General features: G+C 39.3%; 1 protein-coding gene across 1 annotated transcript in view; it reads right to left on the reverse strand.

Annotated features, from left to right (window-relative positions):
- Window positions 1–22,617, reverse strand: part of Dytn (dystrotelin) — a 38,262-nt gene extending 15,645 nt beyond the window's left edge. The window contains exons 1-10 of the mRNA XM_013016636.1: window positions 22,542–22,617; window positions 20,501–20,728; window positions 18,260–18,334; window positions 15,152–15,353; window positions 14,580–14,665; window positions 13,950–14,050; window positions 7,423–7,494; window positions 7,061–7,224; window positions 5,061–5,172; window positions 3,640–3,788 (exon numbers count right to left, since the gene is read on the reverse strand). Coding sequence (XP_012872090.1) covers window positions 3,640–3,788; window positions 5,061–5,172; window positions 7,061–7,224; window positions 7,423–7,494; window positions 13,950–14,050; window positions 14,580–14,665; window positions 15,152–15,353; window positions 18,260–18,334; window positions 20,501–20,728; window positions 22,542–22,617 — 1,265 coding nt within the window. The remainder of the gene's footprint in view (window positions 1–3,639; window positions 3,789–5,060; window positions 5,173–7,060; window positions 7,225–7,422; window positions 7,495–13,949; window positions 14,051–14,579; window positions 14,666–15,151; window positions 15,354–18,259; window positions 18,335–20,500; window positions 20,729–22,541) is intronic.
- Between the last annotated feature and the right edge of the window lie 400 nt (window positions 22,618–23,017).

The following is a 23,017-nucleotide window of genomic DNA, read 5'->3' on the forward strand; positions in this document are numbered from 1 at the left end:
GATTTTTGGCACCTAGCCTTCAATTATGTTCTTGTAATTGAAAACATTATTCTTCTCAGTGTGAACTATATATAAATTAAATCCAAATCAAAAGGGAGGAAGCTTTTTAACTATGCAGATTATTTACTAAATCACCGAATACATTCAATATGACCACTTGACAATAACCATTCACGTCTTAGAAGATGGTCAATTTGAATATGCCAATTTATTAATCTATGTCAATAGATATCAAAGATGAGATTTTTTCCCCTGTCATCACATTGTGAAATAGTAGAAGTCCGTGTTCATTTTTCCCTAAATTAGCCACTAATCAGAATCTCTGAACCCATTGAGATACAGGCTAACGTGAAAATTAATTTGTAAGATTATCTTGGGGAAATAATCATGTTAAGTTGGAATAGACAGAATATAACACATGGAAATTGAAATACTCTTCCGTATTTCATGGCTCTCGCAATTCCCTCCTTTTTGTCTTTTCTCCACAACTACTCTGAGAGTGGGAATGGCAAGCTACCCTGGGAAACCACTGCGCCACTGGAAAGGTGAAGTGACTTCCTCAAAGTCACACATTCGGTCAGGCTCACAGGAACTGGATGATCTTGTTCGAACGCTAGGTTCTTTTATTCCTGTCTTTCATGCTTTATTCCAAATGAGCTTGTGATCTGACATCATCCATCCATCCATCCAACACACATTCAATGAACATTTGCTGCATTCAGACACTGGTATAGATTCTGGCAATACAATTGGAAACAAAGAAGTCACATTACAGTTTAGGATGCCAGAGAAAACCTACAAGATGCTTTTTCTGAACCCTATGAATTTACTAAAAGTCTCCCCAGTTTGAATCTGTGCCCTTGGATCTGAGGTGTTCTCTGCTGTGGTCCCTTTGCTCTATTTTGGGTTTCAGGAAAGCAAAGACATTCTGTGATGAGCGTCTTAAGTGGAAGAAACAGTCACTCTAGTTCTCTTCCAAGGACAAAGACTGAGAGAATGATCAAACCAAGCCATACCCATGACTTGGGACATTCTTAAATATGTATACCTCTTTCACTCCCTTCCCTTAATTTTCCTTATTTAACCTGAAGCCAATATCTGTTCCCCAGGGGTTGGATAAAGGTGTATGAAAGGAAGTACTGTCTTCTCATGTCTCTCTACTGTGTAATAAATCTCCTTTCTCTGCCCTTCACCATGTCGCTTTATTTGTCATAGGGGTGAGTGGTCAGATTGAACTTGGGACTCCTGGACTTTGTTTTTGTTTTAAATATATATACATACATACACATATGTATACATACATACATACGTATACACACACACACACACACACACACACACACACACATATATAGTACTGGGCATCAAGCCCAGGACACTGTACTTTCTAGGCAAGTGCTTTGCCCCTGAGCTACATCCCAGGCCCATTTCTGGACTTTGGGCCTGGAGTCTAAAAAATCCAGTTTTAAGGACACAAAAATAAATAAGTAATATATAATAAACCATCAGATGGTAAAGAAGTGCTTTAATGGAAAATAAATCCAGAGTAAATGACTGGGAGTAGCAGAGCTGGGGGAGGTGGAGAGGGCAAGTTTTCATAAAGAAACAGATTAAGACATCTGAGGAAAACCCTTCAGTGAGGCTTTAGGAGGTGAAGAATCAACCAGGCAGGGAAGGGCCCTAGTGGTACAGTATACCTAGCATGTCTGAGGATCGGTGAGGAGAGGTAGGTGTGTGGCCAGTGAGGGACAATTCAGGGCAGAGGCATAGACCAATCAAAGCTGGTGGACAATGGGAGTTTTTAGGACCAGATGAAAGGCTGTTGGGAAGACTTTGGCTTTCTTTGTCATGGGGGAAGCCATCAGAAGGTTTGTATAGAACAATGAACACTTATCTGACCAAATTTAGAGAAGGACTACTCTGTACATGGCACTAGAAACAGATTTGGTGATCCCAGTGAGTTTATGTTAATAAATTAAAAATATACAGGAAGATGCGTGTCCAGAAATTTTGACTGCAGAATAATAAGAAAAGTTTAGAAATAACCAAGATATTCACTATTGAGTTTGCTTATCGATTATGACTTTCTCTTTCAAGGATGAGAGTCAGGTTACTGAAAATGATGATTTAGAAGCAAATGACATGGAAATAGTCTCTGTGTAGTACAGAAAAGAAGATGCATAAACAAAGATGCCAATCGTATACTTCTGCTTTGGTAATGGTACACTGTGAATTGCATTCGTCTGTTATCTGTGCATAATGGGATACTGAATGTCTTTTTTATTTTCATTTTTCTTTGAAAAACAAAGTATTGGCTTTAGATTTTCAAAAGCAAACCAGAAAAAAACTAGGAATTGAGAACAAAGTTAAAAAATAACCCAACAATGTTTTATGCCTTTCTGATACCTTCATTTGTATAACTCTAAATAATTGATCAGTAACTTAGTTACTACTTAGTTAAAACTAGAGGACATTTTTAAAGGCAAAGGCTACCTCAACCATCCCTCACTGCTATCACTGGTTTCTTTAAGACCTTACACATTAGAAAAGCTGCTGCTCTTTATCCAAAAGATTATGTCATGTTGTAAAACAGCACATTTGCCCTTCAATGGACAAACATAATAATATGTACATGATGTTCCATAATAAATATTATGTTCATATATGTGTATATATATATATATGAACTTTACCCATCCATCATGTAGAAAGATATTATGTTACTTGCAGGGAAATAGATGAATCTGGACAAAATTATGTTAAGTAAAGTAAGTTAGGCTCTGCGAGACAAAGGACACGTTTTCTCTCATATATGGAAGTCAGATTTAACATAAATATATATGTGAACATATAAAGAGTCATGTGCATATTTACACACATAGAATAACTAAAATATGGTATACCTGGTGGGACGATTCTAATGGTGTAACTCCATTAAAGAAGTAACTTACAGGGCTGGAATGTGGCTGAGTGGTAGAGTGCTTGCCTAGTATGCATGAAGCCCTGGGTTTGATAACTCAGTACCACAGACACAGAAAAGCTGGAAGTGGCACTGTGGCTCAAGTGGTAGAGTGCTAGCCTGGTGCAAAAAAGAAGCTCAAGGACAGTGCCCAGTCCTTGAGTTCAAGCCCCAGGACTGGCAAAAAAAAAAGAAGTAACTTACAAAGTTTAACAAAATGAAGAGCAGGAAGTTGGAACTCGTGTGGTTAAGGGGGCGGGGGACAGGAAGGGTTGGAAAATACAGACATAATAGTCAATGCATATATGTGAAAATAGAACTAGGAAAATTGAGAAGATGGGTAGGGTTGTTGGGAGAGTTGTAGGATAATGGTGGAAGGGGTGACCTTAATCAGGATGCATTGTATTCCAGACGGACATGCTGACTTGAAACTGCTTTGTACAACTCAAGAAAATACATGAGCTAAAATATAATGCAAAGGTAGGTATGTACATTTAGGTGCACTTAGTAAATCTAGGTTTAGATATGAGCAAGATAGGAAGATTCTAATAAATATTATGATGTTCGTTTAATAACAAAAAAAGAAAAAGAGAATTTGTCACCCTGCTCTGCAGTGGCCATGGAACCCAGCATTGCTTTTCTGGGCTGCTACTCTGTGGGGCTGATGCTCAGATACTCACCTGGCTTGGGCACGGTTGGCCATGTCCTTTGATGTCACTTGGTCCAGCAGCCATTGTCTTCCTGTGGTTTCTTTTCTCCACCAGTTCCCCTGAAGCAGATTGTTTCTGAGATTCTTGAGGAGGAGTTTGGTATTCTCCTTTGTGGATATCTGCTGGAATGGCTAATATTCAAAAGGGGGTTGGTCATCTACATGTGGTCTTCTCCCCTTGCTTTTTATACCTTTGGGAAAATATTCTCTGCTCTGAAAATTTCTTCTCTTTCTGTCTGTATAACCTACACATGGCTTAAGTCTCTGGATTGTGTGCCTCAGAGTCTGAATAACTCCTTTTCCCTAGGATAACCCAATACTTGGAAATTCTCAAGCTAGAAGATGGAATAAAAGTAAGTATACAGTGGCTAACATCTGGGGTTGTGTATCCCTTTGAGCACTGGATGATGACTGGATTCATTTCCATAAAACTTGTAAATTTAATGCTGTATGCAAGGTCCTGGAATTTGAGGACCACCTACAGTCAACCTCACCTTGAGAATTAACCAAAACAAACAGGTGTCTGGTTCTTGAACTTTAACATGTAATAAAAAAGTGGCCACACGGTGGCACTGTAACACTGTCAACTTCCAGTCTTTAGTTCATAAGCCCCAGAGCCTGCTCAACAGGGTTAATGTAATTCAGCAAGATAAGGCTCACTGGAAATTATTTGGCAAGATCCAGGCACTTGCCCTTTGTGGACTATTCACATTAAGGAGGGAAGAAAGGAAAACTGTTCTTTGTAAAGGAAATCAATCATCCTTCAAGTATAAGAAACAACTGATTCATAGAAAATTAGTGATAACAAGACAATCTTGTTTTCTGGGAAAGCTTAGAATGCTTTTTGCTCCAAGTGTACTATTTTTATTTCTTTTCCTTCTTAGAAAGAACTAGGATCATTTGCTATGTATTCTTGTTAAAAATTACATTCAAAGATGAAAGACAGCTATAAAGTCTTTGTTCTTCTAATTTCTCTTTTACTTTTTTTCCTAAAGAAAAAAATACTTGAACTTTAGAAGACATGTTAGAAAAAAGAAAGTTTTTCCAAAAAATGCTCTAGACACTAGAAGCTATGTAACGTTTTTTTTAAAAAAAACAAATCAGAGTCTCTTTCTTTCCCATTCATACTAATTTTTAATGATTTCTTCCTCTGACTTCATGTATATTTTCTAATCCCTTACTATGATCTCAATGGCCAGACAGGACTTTATTTAGCTATTTCTTGTCCTCAAAAGCTTTTATTAAACTCTCCGATGTAAAGAAAGTATGTTTGTATTGAGAGACATTCTTAGTCTTGATAAAGCATGACAGAAACAGATTTGGAAGGTTTGTTTTCACTAGAATATATCTTATAGGGACTTAGCTAAATAAATGCTTTAATATTAGATTTACCTGAACATGATGTTCAATGACAAGATGTGACTTCTGGTGGGATTTGCTGTGAAGACCAGATAAGAAACACACGTGGCAGATGTCAAAGTGGAGGCACTTCCGGCAGCAGTATCTGCCAGGTGAGACGGAAGCACGGCACATGTTGTTATGAGTAAGTGAGCAAAGAAACTACATTCATGCAGAGGGTGGACATTTCATACATGCAGAAAATGTCTGACCTAGCAAGGGAGCAGAAGATTTCCTTCAATGTTGATAGGGACAGTAAAGGAATGATTCTGATGTGTTTGCTGAATCTAAGAAATTGTCTTGTGAAAGTGATTTTATAAGGCATATGTCAATAGCGTTTTATCCAACAAAAATGGTAGATCGTTTTAGTTTATGCCTTTCAGCTCTGACCCAAATACCAAATATTTTCTATATTCAAGGTACAGCGTGCCACTATCCTCAGAAGAGATCTTTAAATCTGTGGCCATAGTTAATGTAGTCGCACGCTGCGCTCAGCTATTTAGCTGGGGAGTTTTCAACAAAACATAATGTGGCGTCTGTCAGTACAATGATAGTGAGCCCGTATTGGTGTGTGGAGAATGTAAGTGTGGTGAAATGACTTCCAAGTGGTTCTCAGCCATTGCTAACTCTCTAACATGGCAGACTACTAGTAGGTTGTGTTGAGCGGCTGCCCTAACAGTTACATTTTGAGGCAGTTTTTACACTCTGTGTATGTGGGTCGATGCAGTGAATCCTGTGGAAATTCTTCAGGTATGATTAGCATATTCGTGTCTCTCTATTTTACAGAAGAGGAAATGGAATCCAAGGGAAATCAAATGACTTGCACAAAGTCATATAACTAACTGCTCAGGAAGAGGTAGCAAATTTCAGCCTTGGGATACCATCCAAACTGAAACCCTGCCCTCCTAGCCTTGTCCAGCTTCTATACACGATGATGGCCCAGAGCTTCAGCCTTCCTGTGTCCACCTGTTAGGAGCAATGACCTAGAGCCTCTAGTTTCCTGCTCTCCTCCCTAAATCCATAGTAATAATAATCTATAAAAATGATCTATAAAAAAACTTTAAAAAATCTATAGTAATAATAATCCTAAAGTTTCTTATGGTTTAATTTAAGGAGGACCTAGATCACCCTCTGTGTGTGTGTGTGTGTGGTGCTTCAGTACTAAGGTGTGAACTCAGGGCCTTGAGTTCTTACTGCATTTCCTTGCTCGTGGCTTCCTGTCTACTACTGGAACCTTGCTGTCACTTTGCTGGTTAATTGGAGATGGAGTCTTACAGAATTTTCTGGCTGAACTGTCTTTGAGTTACAATCCTCTAGGCTTTAACCTTCTGAGTAGCTGGCTTTAAGATGACCATCAGCCTTAAAGCTGTGGGAAGATCATGATCACTTGCCTCCAAAACTAGCCTTCAAATTTTCCCTTCCTCTTGGCAGAGATCCTGGCCTTGTATTGTTCCCACTGAGTTGATCATTCTTCTGGGTTCTATTCTTAGTTCTGAGTTGTCTACACAAGGGGGCAGCATAGCATTATGATTGGAGAGCAGGGACTCCAACTCACCAGCCTCCGCTACTCCCTAACCCTGTCAATTTTGAACTTTTCTGAAAATTGAGGATAGCAAATCTACCTTTTATGAGGTATATGACCTGTTCTAAATGAAATAATCCATGTGAACCGTTCAGCCTAACATTTGCTTAATGGTTGGTATTGCGGGTATTCAAAAAGGTTTTCTTGGGATAAAAGATAATTTTCCCTCTTAGAGAAATTAAACGGATTACTGATCAGAGTATGTCATTGAAAGACTGCAATATTCCATCCATTCTAGGAGGTAAAATAAATTTATTTTTAATGAGGGTACCATAGAGAGGAAATGATTGAGCTTAGGAAGTCAGTTGAATTCCTGATGTGTGAGGATCTCAAATAGAATCTAGAGAGAGTCCACCCCCCCTTGAAGCCCATGTAGCCAGTGACACCTGGGAGGCCCCCATGATGCCCGTACCTCAGCCCTGTGATGGGGAAGGCCCCGCAGACCCTGCACCGGGCAGCGTGAGTGGTCTGCTCAGTGGCCGACAGCCGGTGGCAGGTGGGAAGCCACAGCAGGATAAGAGGCTCAGATTGCACCCAGGACAGGAATTTCTCCTCCTTGATCCCTGGGCTGAGCACCTGGAAAAAAACAATAGCACGTAGCACGTATTTCTAGGCATGGTTTGTATTTTTGTCTTCTGGATCTATTTCTCTAAAGAGAAGAACTTTAAGACAAGTGGGAGGCAAAGTTGTCTCCTAACATGTTGTCTGGTAGTTTACTTTAAATCAGTCAGAAAGCTCTGCCCCATCTCCCCGGGACATTTTCAAGGCACTCACCCCTCTGAAACAGCTGTGGATGGCGCTCTCCACCGAACACGGAGTGTGACGCTCGCCCACCGCAGTTGGGATCTGCAAGAGGCAACCTCAGGTCAGTCAGTAGAAAACAGAGAGCGAAGCGGCCCCCTGGATCAGCAGAGGTGCGCGACGATGCTCACATGTCTAGAGGCACAAGTATAGCGTATCTCAGACTACATGAACTGTTTCAGTCAAACAAAACAATGTCTAGAGCCAGGTGCCAGTGGCTCACATCTGAATTCCTAACTACTCAGGAGACTGAGATCTGAGGACCCCGGTTCAAACCCAACCAGGACAGGAATGTCCGTGAGACTCTTACCTCTGATAAACTACCCAGAAAAAGGCGAAAGTAGCTCTGTGACGCAAGTGGTTAGAGCACTAGCCTTGAGTACAAAGAAGCTCAGGGATGATGCGAAGACCTTGAGTTCAGGCCCCAGGACTGGCAAAAAAAAAAAGTAAAGAAAAGAAAAAGAAAGCCTAGGTTGTGTGGAGTGCCTGAGTTGAAAAGAATGCATAAGCAAGAGGGAGAAGAGGAGGGAAGAAGACAGCTGGCAATTTGGATGGCAAAGGGGCAGCTAGCTTGTCTTGTGTCACACTTTATGAGCAGAGTCCAGTTAGCAGCCGACAATGGAAATACATTAAAATTCATAGTGCCTCTCTTTCTTTTTCTTTTTATTTATTTATTTATTAGCAACACTGGGAATTGAACTCAGGGCTTTGTGCTTGCTAGGCGAGCACTTCATCACTTGAACCATACCCTTTCCTCAGCTCTTTTTGTTTTAGTTGATTTTTTTCAGATAGGCTCTTCCTTTAGCCTGGAGCTGATCTCAGATCATAATCCTAGATTCCCTCCTACACAGGAATACAGGCATGAGCCACCCACCATTGCATGGTCCTAATTTCTAATACTTTTAAAGACCTTTCCAAACATCTTAAATATTTCATTTTAACAAAGGCCAGTTAGGATAGCTTTTTTTAACGTTGCTAGGACAAAATACTTCAAAAGGAGAAATATTTACTGTGACTCAGGGTTTCAGTCTGTGGTTGGTTCCTGCTTCCTGACTGTTTTGAGGCTATAAAGAAGTCAAATGCTATGGAGGAAGAGAATGGTAAAGCTGAGCTACTTACCTTGTAGTGGCCAGAAAGCAGAGAGAGGAAGGAGATCCTGAGATTGTGCCTAATGGTCCAAATAGACCTCTATGTCTAAAGTTTTCCACCAGTTCCCAATAGCCCATTTTAAAATGATGGCATCTAGAAGTGGATTAATCCACTTGGATTAATCATGATCCAACTGCATCTGAATAATTGGACCCACCAACTGGAGTTCACACTTTTGGCACATGTGCCTTTTGAGAACCACTTTATAACCAAACCGGTCTTTGGGGCTGGAAATGGAGTCACTCTGTTAGAGAGACTGGCATTCCTCTGTTTATTACAGCACTACTTACAGTGGTCAAGATATTGAAACAATCTGGGTGTCCACTGAAACTAATGAACAAAGAAAATGGGAGAGAATATTGTCAAGCCTTTAAGACAGGAAATGCTGTCATTTGTTGTGACATGGATGCACCTGGAAAACAATATGCTTAAAAAAAATCAGCCAGACACAGAAATACTGTGTGATCTCACTTAACTGAACATTTAAAAATAGAGTAGAATAGCTTCCAGGAGTGGGGTGAGTAGGCTGGGGTGTGAGGAGATGTTGATCAAAGAGTATAAACCTTCAGTTATAAGGTGAATATGTTCTGGGGAGTCTAATACACAGTATGGTGAACATAGCTAACACTGTATTGTTTACTTGAAATTTAATATGAGATTTCAAGTTCTACCCCTCCATATACGGAGAGTGAATAGGAATGTGGCAATTTGCCAGTGCTAATCATTACACAAATGTATATCTATGTTGAATTGATCAAATTTCTATTTGTCCTTCCCTTCCTTGCTTCTTTGCTTCTTTCCTTCCTTCTTTCCCTTTCCACACTCCTCATTTCTTTTTTCCTTCTTCTCATCTGCTTTTGTTCTCTCTCTCCCTTTCTCTCTCTACTCTTCTTTCCCTCCCTCCCTCCCCCTCCCTCTCTCCCTCTCTCCGTCCCTCCGTCCCTCCTTCCCTTCTTCCTTCCTTCCTTCCTTCCTTCCTTTGTGTTTTGTCCTTCTCTCTCTCACTCTTTCTTTCCTTTCTTTCTTTCTCTCACTCTTTCCTTTCTTTCTTTCTTTCATCCATTCTTTCTTTCTCTCTCTTTCTTTTTCCTTCCTTCTCTCTCTCCCTTTCTCTCTCTCTTCCTTTCTCCCTTCCTCCCTTCCTCCCTTCCTTCCTTCCTCCCTCCCTCCTTCCCTCTCTCTCTGTCTTTCTTTCTTTCTTTCTTTCTCTCTTTCTTTCTGACAAGGTCTTGCCATACTGTTGAGACTGGCATCTATACATATATGCCACCATACCTAGGTTACATCTTGAATTTGTGTAACTTTTGTCAATTAAATATTTTTTTAAATGGAATGACTAAAGGATGATAGAGATTTGGCACTTCTCAAAGTCAAAAATCAACTTAGCTGCACATTGAGGTCTCACTCCAGAAAACTTTACTTTTTGTTGACCTTTTTCTATAAAGCTTTGTAACCACAGAGTGTGTTTGGTGATTCCTATCTTCTTTCTGTTCAGTCACCATGCAGAGTTTAATTAAAGGACCGAGCAACTCTTGTGACTTTCAACATGACATGAACATGGCTCTGACATTACTTCTATGCTCAGATATGTATCTGTCAACTCCATTTCTTCCATTTAGTCTGAGTCTCCGTGTCATGTCTGATGTCTTCTACAGCACAGGCTGTTAGCAGGCATTGCCTGCAAGCTCAAAAGTCATCTCAAAGAACTCCCTGCTGAGACTGTCAACTCGAATAAACATTCTTCTAATCAGGAAAGTGGCACTTAGAACCTTATTGCTGATAATTAGCCAGGCTGAAGTCAACAAACATTTGTGTAAGAGTGATAAGATGGCTTGCATTTTAAATTGATAATAACCCCGACACCAGCAGAATGTAAGTAACCACTCCTTGTGTTATTTGGTGCAGATAGATAGATAGATAGATAGATAGATAGATAGATAGATAGATAGATAGATGTCACCTGTTACTCATCTTTTGGCTTGTGAGTTCTGATGAACTACACTGTCAGACTATGTTGCTGATAGGAATTTCATTTTATTTGTAAGATAAGGGAGGTGGATAACGTAGAACCAACTTGCTACCTCTATGATTCTAGTGAATAGAAAACATATTTCTGTAGAATCTTATTTTATTTTGATTTTTCAATGATATTTTTATGATCTTTAAGGGTCTACAATTCAATGTGTCTGTTCATTGTAGATTGTGCCTTTAAGCAAATGCATTAAGATTTTTGTGGATTAATTGCCCATTTGACTAATTTCTTGCAGGTGTTCCATGGAAGCCTTCAACGGGGCTGGATGACACGCTGGCACTGGCAGAATGGCACTTGAAATGATAATTAGGATTCTTAAGGGAGGAGTGGAATCACACAGTAGGGGCTGGAATTTTCTGTGGGAATCCATCTTTGAGTCCATAATGGCAGTCAAGTGGATGATAATTTGCTATGCAAATCTCTACTGTTCCAATAGCTTTCTCAAAATCATGCTAATAACTGGGCACGGAGGGTAGGTGCGTGGAGATTGCTACAGAAGCTGCCATTTCAGCAGCTCACTGACCTTAGTTGGGAACAAGGGCAGGTTTTTAAGACCTATGGGACTGAGTTAGCCTGGAAATAGTAGCAGTAGTCAAGAGGGAACCACAAAAAACTCTAAAGAGAAGAAAAATGCTCTGTAGCCTATCTCTTTTCATCACCTTGTCCACTTAATATGCTAGTGTTTCTAGCCTGATTGCATAGATGGGTGAATAAATTGTGCTTTGCTCCCTGGCTCTCCACCTGCTTGGGTTTTGAGATATGAGGTTGCTGAGTAAGATCATGTGCTGGGGAGGAGGGAGGAGTTGGGGAGGAAGTGGGGAGGGAAGTGATGGTGGGGAAAATCAAAGGAGGAGGTAACTATGCGCGATAGGAAATGTACTCATTACCCTACACACGTGACTGTAACCCCTCCATACAGTATCTTTACAATTAAATAAAAGGCTGGATGAGAATGATGAAAGTGATGACAGCAATCAGGATGAGCTGTGCCCATAAACTGATTTGTCAAATAGTAACTCTTTGTACAACTTCTAAATGATATAAATATAATTGAAAAAAGAAGGAACAGATCATGGGCTATGTGGCTTTAAGACATGCCTCGGAAGCAATTCTACGAGAACACTTGTTAGTAACTCCCCTTGACATATTAGCCTTATAAAAATTTAAAATCACCCCTTTATTTAAGAAATATGAACATCTTGGAGAAAGGAGGAGAGAATAGAGGAAGATGGAGACCAAGGGCTGGTTCTCCAGTAATTTTTTTGCCCAGCAAAAACATCACACGGAACAACTCTCTTCTCAAAGAGGAGAAAAAGAAACAAATCAGGAGATTAAAGTATGTGCTTTGAATTAAGTTTCTTTGTGATTATGAAGAAAATGGAAGGCACAGTTAAGGTCTCCATTTGTTACTTGCTAATAATAAAAGACCTATTGAAGAAGGCAGGAAAACAGTTTCACATTGCTCATGTTATCCCTTCCACAACTTAAGGCTAAGCGAGGTATCATTTGCTTGGTAGGAAGAGGAAGTGTAATAATTTGCATTGGGCCCCAGGCTCACTATAGTAAAATCCAGTATCAAGAAGACACCTATAGCCCGGCACCGGTGGCTCACACTTGTAATCCTAGCTACTGAGGAGGCTGAGAGCTGAGGATCACGGTTCAAAGCCAGCCTGGGCAAAAAATCCATGAGACTCATCTCCAATTAACCACTAGAAAACTGGAAGTGGTGCTGTGGCTCAAGCGGTAGATAGAGTGCTTGCCTTGAGCTGAAGAGTGCAGGGACAGTGCACAGGCCCAGAGTTCAAGCCCCATGACCAACAAAAAAAAAAAAAAGAGAGAAGGCACCTCTGACTTCTGACTCCAGATTGGTAATTGTGCATTTAACTTAGAATTTGTACACAAGTTCACTGTTAAAGGACATTCCAAGAGAAAGGTTACAGTAACAAAAAGCTCACCAACACACAGTGATACACTTTGGAAAGGTCAGTGGCTTAGTGCAGAGGAGAGACAGTGATGTCAGGTGTAAGTTAGAGAAATCAGTTGGGATGCAACTGTAAAGATCAGGCAAATGAAAGAAATACAAATCAAAACAACATTAAGATTCCACCAACATTAAGATTCCACCTCACCCAGTTAGAATGGCCACTATCTAGAAAGCTAAAATAACAGATGCTGGTGGGGATGTGGCCAAAAAGGAACACAACTACACTGTTGGTGGGAATGTGAAGTGTTCAACCATTCTGGGAAGCATTATGGAGGTTCCTCAAAGACTAAACATAGGGCTTTCTTATGACCCAATAATTCTACTCCTGGGCATACTATAGGAATAGACCACAAAGAAGGCCACACTAAAGCTACCAGCACAACCATGTTAATTGCAGCATTGCTTACCATAACCAAGATATGGAATCAACCCAGATGCCCCTCAATGGATGAATGGATAAAGAAAATGTGGCATATATACACTATACTTCCATCAGAAAGAATGATATTATATCATTTGTAAAGAAATGGAAAGACTTGGGAAAATTATATTAAATGAAGTAAGTCAGACCAAAAGAAACATAGATTGGATGGTTTCTCTCATTTTTTTTGTAACTAGAATGTGCCTATAAATCTACAAGTAAGCACACTGGATGATAAAAGAAAAAAATTATACTTGGTCATGATAAATTATATAGGACTCTAAACACTAACAGTAGTGAGACAGTGAGACCACAGGAGGATAATCTCAAGAGAGGACCACAAAGGCTCAGTGACTATGTGCATTTGATCATATAAAATGATGTTTATCAAAATGAACTCCAAGAAACAGAAACAAGAGGTTTTTAAAGTTATTTTACTTTTTATTTTGTTTGTTTTTCTCCTTTGTCACTGTTTTTGGTTTCTATACCTTTGTCTTGTATGTAAGTTTATCAATTTTTGTGAGGGTAAGGAGGGTCATAGAAATGGTGGGACAAAGGGTGAACAAATGCAGCAGTGACACTCCCTAGACACTATGTTGAAAATGAACTGTATAACTTGTGGGAGAGGAGATTAGGGGGAAAAAACTGGAAGAAATGAGGGAAGAGATGACACTGTTCAAAAAGAAATGTACTCATTACCTGACTTATGTAACTGCAATCCCTCTGTACATCACCTTTACTATTACAATAAAAAATAAAATTAAAAGAACTTTACTGAGTAGCAAGGACTAGAAAGGGGATGGAGTTGGATGGAGTGTTATGTGAAAGTAGAACTGACACCATAAAAATAAGACACTTCAGTAGTACTGTGGCTAATACAGCAAACAAGAATTAGAATCCCTATCAGGATTTACCTGCTGTATATCCATTAGTAGGTTTCTCAAAGTCCTTCGAGTCATGCGTGCCCCGGAATCGTAGCCTCTCTTGTTATTTTGTGCATACAGTTGAAAAAGAGCTAGACACATAATGGGTAAAGAAACCTGTAAGTTAAGCTACATATGTACTTTGAATTAAATTTCTTTGTGATTATGAAGGAAATGGAAGGCACAGTTATGTCCTCCATTTGTTGCTTGCTGTTTTTTGAAAGTCTCCCAATTCCTATTATTGGATAACTAATGAGAATCTATTTATATTTCAACCTCTTGGTAATTTAAGATTTCTGTGCTGAAGGCTGGTAAATAGCAAGGTGAGTATCATTGCAGTCCTTAAAGAATAAAAACTAGTACTTGCTGGATAGTCCCTGCAATCATAAGTAGGCAAGATAGCCAAGTGACACACAATTCAAAAGCATGATTCAAAAAAAAATTGGAAATCCTCATAATCTTAAACATTTAAATAGAAATAAAACCCCAACCAGCCATGCTGAGCACGTGCCCAAAATCAAAGTGACTGTGAGAGAGGGGCATAGAAGTGGGTCGAGAAGATAATGCTTTGCTGGTAGGGGTGGGGTCATTGCCTCCAGCATGCAGAACTCTTCAAGTTACCTCTGTATTTGGTAAGAGGGTTGTCTCCGGAGAGGGCGATCAGGGCTGCCGCCGCTGGCAGAAGCTTCAGAAACCCAGATCCTGTGCTGCATGACCACAGATCCCAGGGAAAGAATAAGAAGGGCAAGGTTACGAAAAGATGTTGATCAAAACCATACCTATTCATGAACATTGCTTACATTGTCTGATCATGTCTAACTTTTCATGGCTTCTTTTCCTGTACCAGGAGAGAGGATTGAATCAAAATGTTTTGTTATTTTTCTCCTTTCTACTTCATTCATTCAACAAATAGTTCTCAGATTCCACTCTGTGGTAAGGTTGGTTAGATTTCCAGATGAGATATGAGTTTGCATAAGAAAAATAGTCATGTGGAATCCATGGGTGAGTTATATTAGTGATAAACATTTCCCTTTTTGTTCTCTTCCTGAATGAGTAGCAAGAATGTTTAAAACAAACAGATAAGCTTGATCATATACCGGACTGCAGGCAAACACTAGCTAGCACCATGCAGTCATTAACCAGTGGTAAACCAACTTTGCCCTTGGGGTCATAGGGAAGTACCCAACCCTCACCTGTCATACATTGCCATGAGAAGGCTCAGAGTGAGTTCTGGAGCTCTGGGATGCACCAGGCCTGGTTTTCCATCCTTCACTTTCTGAAACAATTCTTGAAGCTCCTGAAAAACTTGCTGTATAGAAAGGGAGCTCTCCCTGGCTTCCGGGAATCTTGGACGGAGTAAGACCTGCTGAATCAGGGAGCTGTCCATCAAATCCACTGCAGGAAGCAAATGAAGGCTTGGTCCTTATTTTCTGATGAGAATAAATGGCTTCAAATAAAGTGAGTGTCTCCCAGTATTTAAGCAAAGCTATATTTTTATGGCAGCTATTTTTCTCAAAGGGAATAAAATATGGTCAGTGTTTGGATACATTTACTTTGCATGTAATTTGAGTATTGCTATTCTGACAGCCAATTTGATTTTGGACAAGTTCATCTATTAACAAAGCATTGAAGTACTATTGCCAGTATAATAATTTTTAGTGTGTTCTTGTATAGAACAAAGAGAAAACAGGGCAAGGTGAGGAGCTAAAGAAATAAGCATTTTAAAGCAGCCAAAATATCATGGTGATTAGTTGAGAAAAAAACCTGTTTTATGTCACATTAAGTGAACTGAACCAATTTGTCTTTCAATGTTCAAACACAGCTTCTCTTGTCTGCTGTCTGGCTTCAGATGCAGTAGCCATAGCTAGGGAAGTCCAGGGCTCTTTGTATAAAGAAGTTGCTAAGTTAACAGACACTTGGGGGCCTACCCGTGGCTCAGCAATATCACATTTTTGATCTTGGCTCCATTAATATCATTACCTAGAGACAACAAAAACTTAATGCTTTTGTCTTTTTATATATGTATATCCACTACGTTCTCTCTAAAGTTTTGTTTTTGTTTTTCACAAAGCAATGAACAGAAAGAAGAATGAAACAGAGCTAACACTTATGTATGGTTCCCTGTGAACAGGGATGGCAGACAGAATTCACAATGACCCTCTGTATCATCTGAGAAGCGGGGATGTCCTGAGTCCTAAGGCCTGGGGATGATAAAACCCTGCACCTCCTTGCATTTCATAAATCACCCTTACAGATAAGGAATCTAGCAAGTAAAATAAAATTTCTTTCTTTCTTATATTGCTTTTAAGAGGTGAATTTAAAGAATGGAGCAACAGTTTTCAGGAATGTGGCTTAAATAAATCCCTGGGCAGGGGTGGTAGAGGATGTTAGCTCTTTGATCATTATTCCATCACAAACCCTATCACGTGGCCTGGCACTCTGAACACAGGGATGTTTCTGTCTTTTGCTGCGCATTCTGTGTTACTGCAAACCCGATAAGAGCACAGCTCATTCATCGCAGTGATAGGCTAGCTTCTCAGTGATAGGCTCCAGATCCTGTAACTTGGAGCTCAGGGAATGCTCTTTTTTTTTTTTTAATCCCTTGAAATTCATGGTTTTCCCCCCTCCCCTCAAATGTTTGCTTGGATATCTTTCCTAGGTAGACTTTTTTTAACCACTGTTTCTTATGTACTGTTAACATTTCCCTTGAGTATCACTTTCATTCATTGATTCTGATGCCAGGCATAGGAAAAAGCTCAAAAATGTGTATCTTCCATTTGTGTTGTTGCACATTTCCACATGTTAACTATGGAGACATTGGTGAACTTTTGCTCTGGTGTTCCTTAATGGAAGACACTCTCCAGGAAAGGGGCATGGTTGAGGAGACATTTTTAATAAGCACATGATGAGTTTTACTTATCCTTGAAATAATTAAGATAAAGTGGTGAGTTTTGTCTAGAGTAGTGATAAAACAAGACAAAACAAAACAAACAAAAAACACCTTTGCAAAGCCCAAGTCTCCTCATCAGAAGAGCCTGGTACAGAAGCACACTATGGAAGAGGGAAAAGTACAGAATTGTTCTTTTTGAAGACATGGTCTTTGCCCAATCCCTCCTCCACCCCCTCTAACTACATCCTTCCTTCCCATTTTCTAGCTCTGTTGAGCCTTACCTCACACCATACACTTTTTGAAGCATTCTATAAAGACTATTAGTCTATATAATTTATTGAGTAGAAGAAAAAATGCAAAAAGGATCACAAACCTTCAGTGGAAGTGTCATACAAATAACATTTTCTTTTAAGTCGGATATGAATGTGAGAATCATTTTACACGAAGTACAAAAACAAAACATAGGAGAAGAAGTTAATGACTTTGGAGAGGCTGAGTGTCTTGGTTTTCAAGATTAAACACAATGAATTTCATTTTGGAGAATTTTACAAGATAGACTTTTTTACATGTTGTATTTTTATTTAGCATTTGCTGTATCACTTTATTTTGCCTAGATATCAATATGAGGGGGAAAAAAAAACCTCATCTCACTCAATCAGATAGAAATCAAATGCAAAGTAGCAGTTTGTAGGAATTCTCCAGAAACTTTAAAGAGTTGTGGCCCATGGATTTTTCATTAGAACCTACATTTGTATGCTCAGTTATAGATAAGAGGTGCAACTCAAAAGTTTAAATTTTAAGCTGGGTGTTGGTGGCTCATGCCTGTAATCCTAGCTACTCAGGAGGCTGAGATCTGAGGATTGCAGCTCAAAGCCAACCCGGGGAAGGAAACTCTGTGAGCCTCTTAACCTCCAATTAACCACCAGAAAACTGGAAGTGGTGCTGTGGCTCAATTGGTAGAGCATTTGCCTTGAGCTGAAGAGCTGAGGGACAGCGCCCAGGCCCAGAGTTCAAGCCCCATAACTGACAAAAAAAAAGTTTAAATTTTATGTGATAGAAGAAAATTTCAATATCTGTTTTTAAATTACTAGTACAATGCCTGTTTTTTTTGTAATTATAGTTGGTGTCTATATTGATAACCTTAAAGGGAAATTTAAAAATGTGTTTAGATGCCACATAAGGAAAATACAAGATTGCTAAAGCTGTTATCCATGTGTTGTATTTTCTATTATACTATGGGCTCCCCTCCCTGCCATCTTGTCTGTTATCAGCGGGCAGATGCGCACAGGCCCAACCTTCCAGAGACCAGTGGATTCTTGCATGGGGCAAGTCCTGTCTTTCTCTACGATGTTTACATCACATATCATCCGGGTAAGACTATTTTATGTCTTTCCAGAGTGTTTGTACTTACATTGGCACAGAGTTTGCACTGATCTTAGTTTGAAGGCTGTCCTATAGACAGAATTTTCAATACTATTAAGAGCACCTGCAAAGAAAACACGAAACATCACCCATGAAGCACTGCCTCACCGTGTAAATCCCACATGCTGGAAAGAAATCTTAGTGCTCATAGAGCACTTCTTTATTTTTGCAAATGAGAAAGTCAAGATAGAGAGTATTATTTTCCACTTGGCAACAAATAATAATGGACTTACAGTATCTTAGGGCCAAGCGATGACCTGAGAAAGTATCTTCCAAACTCACCAAATACAGGAGTTTAGCAAAAAGTGGAGAGCATTCCTTCATTTATCTCCCCACTTTGTAGAGAAGAAGGCAATGGCATTGTGACGGAAATAGGATAAAAAATCTAGAGTATATACTCTTACATATATGTGCGCATTTATGCATCCATGAAAAAGATACAAAAGCTATCTACTCATGAATTTACCAAATACTTATTGAGCTCTACTATCTATTTCTGTTATTATTCTAAACTTTTGATATATAGTAAGCAATTAACTAAGCTGGTAATAATCCTTATCCTCATTGGATCTAATCATCTATGCCTGTAACCCTCATACTTTGAAGAGTGAGGCAGGAAGATACCAAGTTCAAAGCCAGCCTGAGCTACATGAGAACCTGTCTCATCAACAATGATAAGAACAACAAACCTCACCCTGGTGGGATTTAACTTCTAGTGGCATTGTCCACCAGATTATTAGCAGTAGACTTATCTTAGTGCTGAAATTATTAGTGTTTTCACTTATTTTCTTCTTACCTGTCACTATTACTCAAATTTGTTGACAAATAGGATAGATTGCTCTTATAATTGAGACAAAGTATTAGTATATCTTGTTTTGAGTTAACACCAATATGACTGTCACAATCGCTAGTATTTCTGAGCACTTCCCAGACATGGTGGGTGTATTTGCCCATTTCAGTGGGGAGGAGAGGAAAAAAAGTAGAGGAAAGAGATCTGGAGACATCCCTGTTTCAGTTGCTTCCTTTCTCCTTTTGAGGAAAATAGCTTCATTATTATCATGTTTTCTTCATCATGTATATATGGATTATAATACATCTCTTTCATAATATTTGTATGGTTTAAATAAGAAAATATAGGTAATATACTTACAAAACTGTTTCTCTTCTTCAAGGATCCACACTTAAATTTGTTTCATTGGTGCCTTAAATTTAATTATCAATTAGCTTAATAGAATGATTTCACAGTGAGGCTTTTGTTTTCTAAAAACCAAAATGACCAATTTTCATTCAGATGAAATTGTTTATCATGTAACTAGAATGACTTATATGGCTAAGTCCTTGAACTCTGACATCTTTTTTTTTTCTGCCAGTCCTGGGGCTTGAACTCAGGGCCTGGGCACTGTTCTTGAGCTTCTTTGTGCACAAGGATAACACTCTACCACTTGAGCCACAGTGCCACTTCTGGCTTTTTCTGTTTATGTGGTACTGGGGAATCTGAACTCAGGGCTTCATGCACGTTAGGCAAGCACTCTACCACTGAGCCACATTCCCAGCCCTCTGTCATCTTTTCATACTTGTGACACACTATAGTTCATATTGACCATATTTTAAGTGCTCAATAGTCATATGTAGCTGTGTGTGTATTGATGACTCGGCTTTAGAGAATATTGGAAATGGTGTTGTTCAGATTGCTGAAGAGTCTCCAATGTTTGATTTTGCATCTGGAGTCATAGTTGCTAGTTGGGCTAGGTTAGGGATTTAGAAGTTGTTGGCTTTGGGCAATTTCCTGCCCATCAACTAGATTGCTTCACTGGAGTATATCAAGTGAAGAGAAAACCACTAACAGCACTCTGAGAAACAGAATTGTTTAGGTAATTTAGTAGAAAGATTTGTAAGAGGAAGCATGGACAGGAAAGGCAAAGAAAGGAAAGGTGAAGGTCAAGTAAGAGGTGTTTCAGAAAGCGGGACAAGCTATAATTTTAAAAAAAGCTGAAAATAACAAGAAAAGCCAGACATGGAATAAAGAATCTTACCTTTTGAAAACCAATTAACTTGATTATTGAAATTCTTTATAACAGTGGGTTCAGGGAGCAGAAGGTGTAAGCATCAAGTTGCAAAAGATTGCATAAGAAAACCTATAAACAAGACCTGAGGTTCTGATGAAAGAGCCATACAGAAAGAAGACAGAATGAAGCTCTGTTTTCAAAGGGCAGAGGCAATTGCAGAGTACACATCAGCGAAAAGGAGCTAGGAGAGAGAAAGAGGTCATGGATTCGGGTCCATGTTCCCTCAGTCAGTCGGGATTCAGTCACTTTTACAATACACCAGGAAACTCCAGTAGTGCTAATATCAAGTTTCCCATATCCAATGAGAGGAGCCCAGGTCTGCCAAGCAACATCGCATCCATCATTGCAGGCACAGAATATGATGAAGGAACTTAGTTCGAGGACTCTTTGTTCTAGTTATCAAACAAGTAGACATTTTTTTTCTTGCTGGAGTGAACTTGAAATTTTGGATGGAGCAATGGTCATTATCTTGATAGGGTGTGAATAAAATCAACATGCATGGAGCACAGGAATGAACTTGGAGGTGGTGGAGAAACCACTTTCAACTAGCAATGTCTGAGGCTAGCCAAAGCTATGCTTTCCATAAATTATTCCATCTTATTTGTTTTATTCAATAGATTAAAAGCTATATAAACTTAGTATAACTCTTTTTTGTGTAGAGTTCAAATTTGAGGAGGTTCACACACACCCTACCACCTCTAGCACACTACCACTGAGTTATACTTTAGTCTTGTAAGGTATTATTGCATGTTATTTTAAAATATGTAAATTCTTCATTTTTTGGGTGACTAAGACATAGAATCTATCCACTTAGCAGTTTTAACGAATGTAGCATATTGTTATTAACTACAGTCACAATGTTTTACCATAATTTTCTTGATTGAGTTATTAATTCTAAAAGGTAAAGCCTCTTTGAGCTAAGTTTTTTTTTTCTCACAAGCAAGTGAAATAGTATTAAACAAGATAGTCCCTGGAGGAAAGACACCGGATGGGAAGATCATCACTAGTTTTCTGAGAGGAAGAATAAAAGATGTGACAATGGTGTGTCCAAGAGCTTCTGTTCTTTATGAAGTTGGGAACAAGTCCATCTATGTAGCATTAGAAGGAGATACTGGGGAAATAAAAGTTTAGAAAGAGTGAAGACTTGGGCTAGTTTAAGAGTGGTGATGGATAGAGGAAGCCATCTTAAATGTTAGAGACTGACTGCCAAGCAACATTGTATCTTCAGTATTTCCTGAGATAAGAGAGAAGGTTGACTTTACATAATGTTTTATTCTGGGGTGAAAGATTCACATGTCCACAAGCTCCGAGCCCAAGAATGACTTGTATTTACTATGCTGAGGGGAAGAAATCTCAAGGAAAATGAAACTGTTTTCAAATTTAATGTGAGCTGACCATAGGACTGAAGTCATTGGGGAAAGTTCTGTGTCTAGAAACACAGGCAGACTTCAGAGGTCAGGTCCAAAGCAGAACTGAATCAGACATTGCTCAGTGGATTTCATTAATCAAACAAATAGGCAAGTTAGTTTATGGTGACATTATTATTTTTTTCTTGTATGGACAACCATGGAGAAATTCAAAGGATGAAAAGGTAATGTTTCTGTGCTCATTCCTCTGTGTATTCCAAGGCCCAAGCTTTTAAAAAATTTCCTTGGGGAAGCCTACCAGCCTATATGGATTTAAGGAGGCGACCCTAAAGTCGGCTTCACTGAGTCCTGAATGAAAGAGAACCTAACGCTTTCATATATTGGTGAGCACAAAGCCAAGACAAACAGGGCCCAAAAAGTAAAAGGGTGGAGAAAGATTAATCAGCTGCCGCAGGAAGGAGAGTAACACCTCCTTTCCAAAGCAATGCCTTCTTTGAACAAAGGAAGCATGGGGATTTTATTGAGAGAGCCTATACATATTCATAAAAGAAATCCTGATATGGGAAGGCCTTATTGTTTTCTGTAATTTGTTCTAATTCGTTTGTTATTTAATGTCATGAAAATGCTGTTTTAAGAGAAGAGTTCAATGTTAGGGGATAGGAGAAGTCAGAGACATCTTTGTCTTCTGAAGAAGAGTGAATTAGGGAAAGGCATCGTAATGTTGAAATACTTTATGAAGGAGCAACATTTATCATTTGTTGTTCCTCTGGAAATTGTCCAAGTTTTGTGCCCCCTGTTCCCCTCAGATGCTCGAAGTGGCTACAGAGAATCAGCAAACCCAGTCGCTGTGCAGGCTTCCAGCTGCAGCTCCTGGTGGAGTGGCGGCCTTGTAGCAGTCTGACCATCTGGCCCATCACTCCTGTCAAGTGATGCTTTGCAGCGTCATCTGATAAAGTTATTCAGCGTAACGTGGCAAGCTGTGATTCAGAGTAATGTGGAATATGAATAAGTATTCCAGGTAATCTGCTGCTAGCTCCACTTCCTTAAGGCTTCATTAATTATTTCTTCTGATGATAGGAGAAAACTCAAAAAATGGAAGAATCTGCTGAATGAATGAGGCAACTGATGCTTTCAGATGCCTAAAGTTCTAGATGCTCAGAGACCTAATAACACAGGATACAAGTATTCTTGTGAATGGAAACACCCTGAGAAACATTTTGCTTCTACATGCCTTATTGTTTTGCTTAGCCAATGACACTAGGGTGAATGTTATTTTTCACAGGTACTAAGATGAGTGGCCATTATCTAGTTCGA

The sequence above is a fragment of the Dipodomys ordii genome, unplaced genomic scaffold (assembly GCF_000151885.1).
Source record: "Dipodomys ordii isolate 6190 unplaced genomic scaffold, Dord_2.0 Scaffold1, whole genome shotgun sequence".
Taxonomy (NCBI): Eukaryota; Metazoa; Chordata; class Mammalia; order Rodentia; family Heteromyidae; genus Dipodomys; species Dipodomys ordii.